This window comes from Condylura cristata, unplaced genomic scaffold (genome assembly GCF_000260355.1).
Source record: "Condylura cristata isolate star-nosed mole 26May11 unplaced genomic scaffold, ConCri1.0 scaffold00006, whole genome shotgun sequence".
Lineage (NCBI taxonomy): Eukaryota > Metazoa > Chordata > Mammalia > Eulipotyphla > Talpidae > Condylura > Condylura cristata.
In genome coordinates, this window is record NW_004567107.1 from 21,235,427 (window position 1) to 21,243,186 (window position 7,760).

The window sequence follows — 7,760 nt, forward strand, 5'->3', positions numbered from 1 at the left end:
AGATGATACAGTTCAATAACACTAGACCAATTAGAGGTAATGTGTGTATTGAACTACTGTATGGAGGATATTGTGAAGGGAATATATTTGGCTAGTGGAGGAAAGTTAGACTATTGGTAAGAGATGTATGCAGATTCAAGGATGTGTGTGTATATATATATATATATATATCCTTGTACATATATGTATTTGATTGTATGTGCTTTGTCTTTTGGAACAAAAGAATGTAGGAATACATTGGGACTATAAGGTTCTTATTTTACAAGACTAAAGAACTTTGACATTATCTTCTGTGCAACAGGGAACCCATGAGGAATTTTAGGCAGGGGGATTATGTGAATAAACATGTATGTATATTAGAATGATTGTAGCAGTGTCGATGATGAGCTAGAAACAGAGAAAGCCCAGAGGAAGGGCAACAAGTTAAGAGGATACAAAAGTGATTCCAGAAGCAATAGCTGTGGGGATTGATAAATATACATTAGTTAAAATGTGCATTATAAAAGCATTAATAACCCGCTTAAACAAAATATTCCCACTTTACAGTAACTCTCAAGAATCTTCAGATACCCCATTTTTCCCCCTGCTTCTCAATAGATGGATAATTTACCTCAAGGAGTTTTAGCCCAAAGAGTACTAGAGTCAAGGACAGAGATAAAAATTGGCCTTGGGCTTCAGAATTTCAACTGACCCACATGTCATAGAAGATACTGTGTGAACTGAAGCATATGTATTGAAAATCATTCACCTGCCTCCTCACAGCTGGCTGAGATGAACTCTATTAGCATCAAAAGGACAATTCAGGGTGAACTTGGGAAAGCAGAATTGACTTTTACCCTTATAACTAAGTAGAACTGACCCCTTAAAGCCTAACCCTGCATGGTTATATTAGCATCTTGGATTTTGCATAAAAAAAGTATTCTCAGTAACAAAGATGACTATCTGATCTAGGGTCATAGGTACATTTGAGTGAGATTTTCAAAGCTCAGTCAGCCGTGAGACACTATATAAACAAGGCGTGGGCAGCTAGACCTACTGTTTGCCTCTTAGCTCTATTGCTTATTATGCATGATATAACCTCTTTAAAATTCATTTTCATCTTTGAAAATATGGGCACACTTTAAACCAAACCCACTTGCTATTGTAAAAACAAATAAACAAACTTGTAAAGGTCAAATGACATAGTGTTTATGAATGTGTTCACCAAAGGGTGTGAAAGACAGAAGGTAACTGAAATGATGCAACAACAAAAAGTAAGCGTGTCAAGCTTGGTTTAAGATCAGTACTCTGGACTTAGTGTCCTCTGGATTTAAGTCCAGACTACAACTTGGTGCCCTTGGGCAAGTAACAAGTTATTTTCTTTATAGCTTCCAATATATTTACATGGAAAACTTCTCATTCTTTAAGACCAGGTTCACATATCACTTCTCCAAGAAGTCGTCAGAAGCTTCTCCACAGGAATTGTTGCTCTTGTCTATTCTCTCACAGATATCCATGTGTCACTTCCCAGCAATTTTCTTGATTACAAGTCATTGGAAATTCTAATTTAATTAGAGAGGAAATGTGTTGACTCATAAAACCAAGAAGGGTTAAAAAACAAACATGTGAAGGGCAGGAGGACAGCTTCAGTTTTAGAAGTTCTGTGTTCTAACTTCAAAGGTTGCTTTTCTTTGTTAGTTTTCTCCTTAATTCAAATTGACTTTCTTTGTAACTTGAGAGATACAGCTCTTGATAATGTCGAAATCTTGAAATCTCCCCCATGTGCCACTAGGAAGGGAAGCCATTTTTTTCAGAAACAGTTTTGAAAATCTCAGGAAAGTACTAAGACTTGACCACTTCCAAACCAAACCAGGTAATTATGTGTGACCAGAGAGGCATTAGTAGTGTGACTTAGGCATTGTTGCCATCAGTGAACCAATGTTCAATGTGTAGGGAATCAGAGTTATCAAAAACCTGGAGGCTCTTAAGTACAACATTTAGATTTCAAGATTATATGAAGCAGGGTCTCCCTGGTGGCCTCGCGGTTAAGTCTCAGCTACCATGACAGTCTACCATGATGGCCTGAGTTGATCCCTGGCCAGGAACTAACCCACCTATGGTGCAATAGACCTCTTCTGTCTCACCAGCTTCTCCATTTAGCAGTGTGTTTCAGTTCATCTGCCTGTCCTGCTCCCCATTCTGTCTCTGGTGAATTTGCTTACCCCCCACAACTCTAGACTACATCCCAGTCCTTCTATGAAAAGTATATGAAGGTACAGTTTTTTAGGTAGGGAGATAAGAAAGTAAAACCAGAATTCTCACAGATGCTACTTTTTCCTGTTTATTCACATGTTTTCAGAATCAGACAGTGAAGTACATAAAGACAATACTTAAATCTAAGACAGTGACTATGTCTTATTTAATGGGTACTGAAAATGCATGTGTGTATTTGTGTGTGCATATATGTGTGTGTGTGTACACACTTCAATAACACTTGCTTTTAATAATACTTAATATGCATAAGTTGTGTTAAGTAACATCTAATCCTTTTGGGAATACAGTCTCTGGTATTTGCAACTCTTGGCAGCTAATATTCATAGTTAAATCTGGAAAGTAAAAATAAGTCAAATATTTTAGAAATCCATAAAAAAAACTGGACAAGCGATGTTTATAGATTACCAATTTAATAATATGCTTTTCTCTTCAAAAGGAGCTCCAAATTTATCCACCCATTTTTTTATTCCAGTTGCAAAGTGATAGATGAATTTTTCAGTCATATTCTCAGATCATATTTATGATTTCAAAGATCTTTGGTGATTAGTCGAGTAGACCATTGCCTCTCAGAACAGTTTGTAACTCTCTGTCTCCAATAATTTGTCTCCTTTACGTTCATTCTTAGCCAGGCAATGTTTCTGAAGGCTTGAATTCACCTTTTTCTTTGGGATTTGCCTTCTGCAGGAAAATGCACACTCTGAAAGACTACTCACATGCTGTATGTCATTCACTTCATCACAGACTTCCTTGGTAGCCTGTAGATCTGGGTACTGGCACTTGTTTTTTCTGTGCCTAACTCCTCTGGTTTTTCTAGCTCTAGGAAATGTGTCTCTTTGTTTCATTTCTTCTTTACTGGGAGATCTGGGTTTCTTAGTATGTAGGCATGTGGAATTGATACAGTGACTTCCAGCTTGGGAAGCAACTTCACTTTTAGAACAGCACTTGGGTCTCTTCTCAACAGTTGAGGAAAGCTTCCCATATTGGACTGTAGTTGAAGAGGGCTCTGGGTAGATTGACTCATGCCCATACACATTCTTTTCTTTTGAATGCTCACAGAATAGCTTATGGATGAAGCATTCACTTCTGTGTCTTCCTTTCAGAGAGTGAGTACTTGAATCTCTGCTTACTGATCTTTTGGAAAGTTTGTCACACCAGGATTTGGATCTCTGAGTATGAGACCCTAAGTGTCTTTGGGTTGTTCTACTGGAGTGTGAACCAACTGCAAACTGGGAGGATTGTCTACAGATCATCCTCTTTTTTCTGGAAGAGGTCAGCTTCCTGCCATCTGTCTTTGGAGAGAGGGCAATTTCTGAAATGGAGCTCCAAGAGGGATCTCTCTTTCTGCACTTGCACCTTATCAAGGATCTTTGTCTGGGGTGTCTTTTCTGAAAGATTTTTGGTGAAGAGTCCAAGTAGTTATTTTTTTCTGCTTCTTTTTTCCGACAATTTGTCTGCTGATCAACCCTTAAAATCTTCCTTTCTTTTAGGCTAAACTTAGCTGGTTGCTCTTGATTAAAAATTGCTGGGGCGCTGATGGCACGAGCAGTTGTTTCACTCTTCCCTAAATTCTGGACATGACTAGGAATCAAATTTATTCCTTCTTTCGTCCTCTCTTGAAGACTTTTTTTGAGACTCAGTGAACCCTGACCCCTTTCCTTTGGTTTAGCACAATGCAGGAACATATTATTAGTAGAAACCATGCCTGAATCTGATTTGTCTTTGATCCAAGCTTGTTTTTTACTTGCTGCTTTATGAAGGATGACTGGAATTTCAGATTTCTTTAAGAAAGAGTCAACATTTGAAAATTGTTGCAAGCCTGATAGAGGTCTTTCATCATTATTCCACTGGCCCTTGGTATTTTTAGACTGTTTTGTGTCATGTTTAGAAACAAGAACAGCCTGATCTGAGGGCAAAGGCAAAACTGGAACTGTTACGGTGGACTTCTTTTTCACCCATGATGAAGCAGAAGGACATTGATAAATGGCTTGCTTGTCATAGGTATCCATGTTGTAAGGTGAGTGAACAAAGCTTATAAACTCATGCAGAAAATGATGGGTATATTGTTGGAGATAAGGTTCTAAGAGGTGAATGAAGGACTCACTGTCCAGGTCATATTCTGTCATGTGGTGGAGAATGGTGGCTAGGAGATTCTTCACTGTGTACCCATAATCTCCATAAACAGCAGTTAGTTCCCGTTTTAGCCATGGGACCAACCTCTGTAGGCAACCAGGGTTTCTCTTGAAGTAATTTGCTGAAAAGTGCTTTACAAGTCTGTATCCTTGGACATGTGCCACCCAAATTCCAGAATAATACAGAGCTCTTCTGAACTTCATTACCACCTGTTCTTTAAAGTAACCCACAGATATGGAGTTTGGTTGGAATTTCCAGGTATCCCCAAACTCCTTCAGTAACTCTTGAACAGTCAGTTCTCTCAAAGGTCTGAGTTTCTTTGCAATACATTCAGGGCTCATACTGAGATGATTATTTTGAGTGGACTCCTCGTAGCTTTCCCCCTCTGAGGGAAGAAACACTGAGTCTTCTTTGGTATTATTCTCTGACTTGGTAGAACATGGAGCAGGAAAGAACTGCACACTGCAAGAAGGTCTGGATTTCTTCCTTGATCTTGAATGTAGAGAGTTATTGACACTCTTGTTGGGGTGGGAATTCCCATCAGACTCGATTTGCATATCATCCAAGCAGTTAAGGCTCTCACAGTCAGATGAGAAATCTGATGGCATTGCCCTGAACTGATTGTATTTCACAGTTGTATGTGAGAAAAATTGGTTCAAATCAATTCCTCATTTGGCATGAAAAAGCCCTATTAAAAACATTCCATGCATATTTCTGTAATATGTTTTGTCTCCATGGAATAAATTCTAGAATAAAGCTAAAGAACAAACAGTTCCCTCACATTAATAATAGTGAGCTCAATAGCTCATAGACAAGGCAATGAGGATTCAAGCACAATGATTTTCTCTTTCTCAAATTGTTGCTGTGAACTCTGAAAAGCAAATTAGAAATATACACCAATATTTAAGTATCAAATATAGCAATTCTAACTCTAGAGATTTAATCTAGATATATAAATCCTCAAATAGATAAAGATTAGGGTTTTTTAAGGAATAAAAAAGTAAAATAACAACCTGAGTCTCTACCAGTAGAAAATCTGTTAACTAAATCATGGTTAACTCTTTGTATTTAATGTATTTAATGAAAGGCAAGTCTATAATACATATAAGAGAAGATCACTGAATATATTGTTAAATTAAAATGTTAGTTTATAGGAAAAGACTATTAGAAAATCTTAGAGCTTTACCATTCATTTCTGGTAGTGTTGTGAACAAGACACCTTGAAAAATAATCCCACTAGGAACGATAAAAGAATGCATGCTATAGTTGTAAGTATAGATCAATATAAATATATCTAAATTGAGAGAAGTGAGTGAAATTCTCAGAGGTGATAAACAAAATATCAGAAATGGATGTAGTTCTGATATCACTCTCCTGCAGCAGATGATAGAAGAGTGAATAGTGTCCACAGTTGAATATCTGTCTAATAAGAATCCTGCATATAAATCTGTGTACTCAAATGTCTACCTTTTGTCTCACAAGAGTCAGTGAGAAAAATTAGCTGATATTTTATAACTAGAAACAAGTTTGCAGACTAAAATCAAACAATCTGTTTCTGTAAAACCTCAAAAGGGATCATTTATTTTGAAGTTGATCCAACTTGGAAGAAGCAAACCCCTTTCTCAACTTAAAACCAGGTCTCATGACCAGGACAAATATCCTATAAGAAAATTTCACAACAAAAAATCACTAATAAAAAACATCATTATAAACATTAATTCACAAAAATAGTAACATATTTGCTCCTAAAAGAATCAGAAAATGAATGAGCTGCAGGATTGTGTAATACTCATCCCATCTTATGAGGTTCCAAGCTATCTTTTCCAGTGTAATGCTTTCACTAAGTCGTCATTCATCTTGAAAAATAAGATGACAACAATTACATTATTTAGGTATTTACCTGCTAGAGGATCCACACTTGTTTGAGCCTTAACTGCTGGATTAATTTGGTTGTCGAAGATTACCTCCGTTGTGTTTACCTAGAGACAGAATTTAGAACTTAAAGCAAATTCTACTGTGGACTGAAGAAAGACTATTCCAAGTTTTCCATGAAACATTTCATCTGTTTTTTCCAAGTATACTGAGTCCCAAATAACTTTAAGATGCAAGCTCTTAATGAAACAGAATTGAGGTCCGTGACTTCAAAGGTCGCCAGAGCCCTTTACTTTTTTTTATTATATATTTTAATTATTGTTATTATTTATTTTTTACATCATTCTTCATTTTGCGCACCCCCACTTTACTTTTCTAACAGACCAATCAAAACCAAATAGACTAACTCAGAAGAGAGCAGGGCACTGGGGGGAAATAGTTGTTCCTGATAAGTGAATTCTCCAAAAGAACAGTTGCTAGTTTAAGATTAATATTTTTTGGGGGGGGGCCCTCCCTGGTGGCACAGCGGGTTAAAGCACTGCACTGAGAAGCTAAAGCCACTTCCGCATGAGTTCGATTCCCGCCTGCCCCGGAGGTGACCACATGGTGTGGCAGACCTCTCCTGACCGGCCCGCTGCTCCCCTCAGCAGTGTACTTCGTCGATCTGCCTGTTCTGCTCCCCACTCTGTCTCTGGTGAAGCCTCTCACCGCCCCGAGCTTCTGGCCTGTACCCCAGTTCTGTATGCATAAATAAATAAATCTTTAAAAAAAAAGATTAATATTTTTTTAAAGATTTATTTACTTATGCATACAGAACTGGGATACAGGCCAGAGGTGTAGTGAGAGGATTTACCAGAGACAGAATGGGGAGCAGAACAGCCAGATTGACAAAGTGTACTTCTGGGGGGAGCAGCGGGCAAGTCAGGAGAGGATTAGGATTTAAATTAAATTAAAAATTTGTCACTTTCTCTTTAAAAGCAAAATATGAATAAACTATTACTAAAGACAAGGTTGTTAATGAATGTCTTGGTTGTGTACCACATTTTGGACCAAGATTATTAAAATGCATTATTTGGAGGGTAATTTGTTCATTATAGCTAAATAAGTATGATATAGTCAACACAATTGGAAGGTCACTCATTTTGGAAGTATGACTCATTATCATAGTCCTTTAAAGTTTAGTCATGCTTGCAAGGTTATTTAACTTCTCTTAGATCCAGGATGAAATCAATTTAGCTCATGGGATATCTGGGGGAATTACACAAGCTAATTTATGTTAGTGTCAGTGATTCATAGCAGTTCAATAGAACACTCATTTTAGTGTTATTTTGAGTAAATTTCATTGTGAATTACCAAGATAGTAAATCACCTTTGTTTTTTTGTTTTTTGAAATGTGTTTTGTGAGATTCTGTAATACAAGATAAATATCATTTTCAATGCCTTCATAATTATAGGGCAACACATATTCCTGTAATCTTTCCACATCTCACAGCTTTATATGGAGG

At 37.2% G+C, this 7,760-nt stretch overlaps 1 protein-coding gene across 1 annotated transcript; it reads right to left on the reverse strand.

Moving 5' to 3' along the window:
* Window positions 1-2,819: 2,819 nt before the first annotated feature.
* LOC101618893 (E3 ubiquitin-protein ligase Topors-like) lies at window positions 2,820-4,991 on the reverse strand. The gene has a single exon (XM_012721239.1). It carries the CDS (start codon window positions 4,989-4,991, stop codon window positions 2,820-2,822), a length of 2,172 nt encoding a protein of 723 aa, XP_012576693.1.
* Window positions 4,992-7,760: the final 2,769 nt, after the last annotated feature.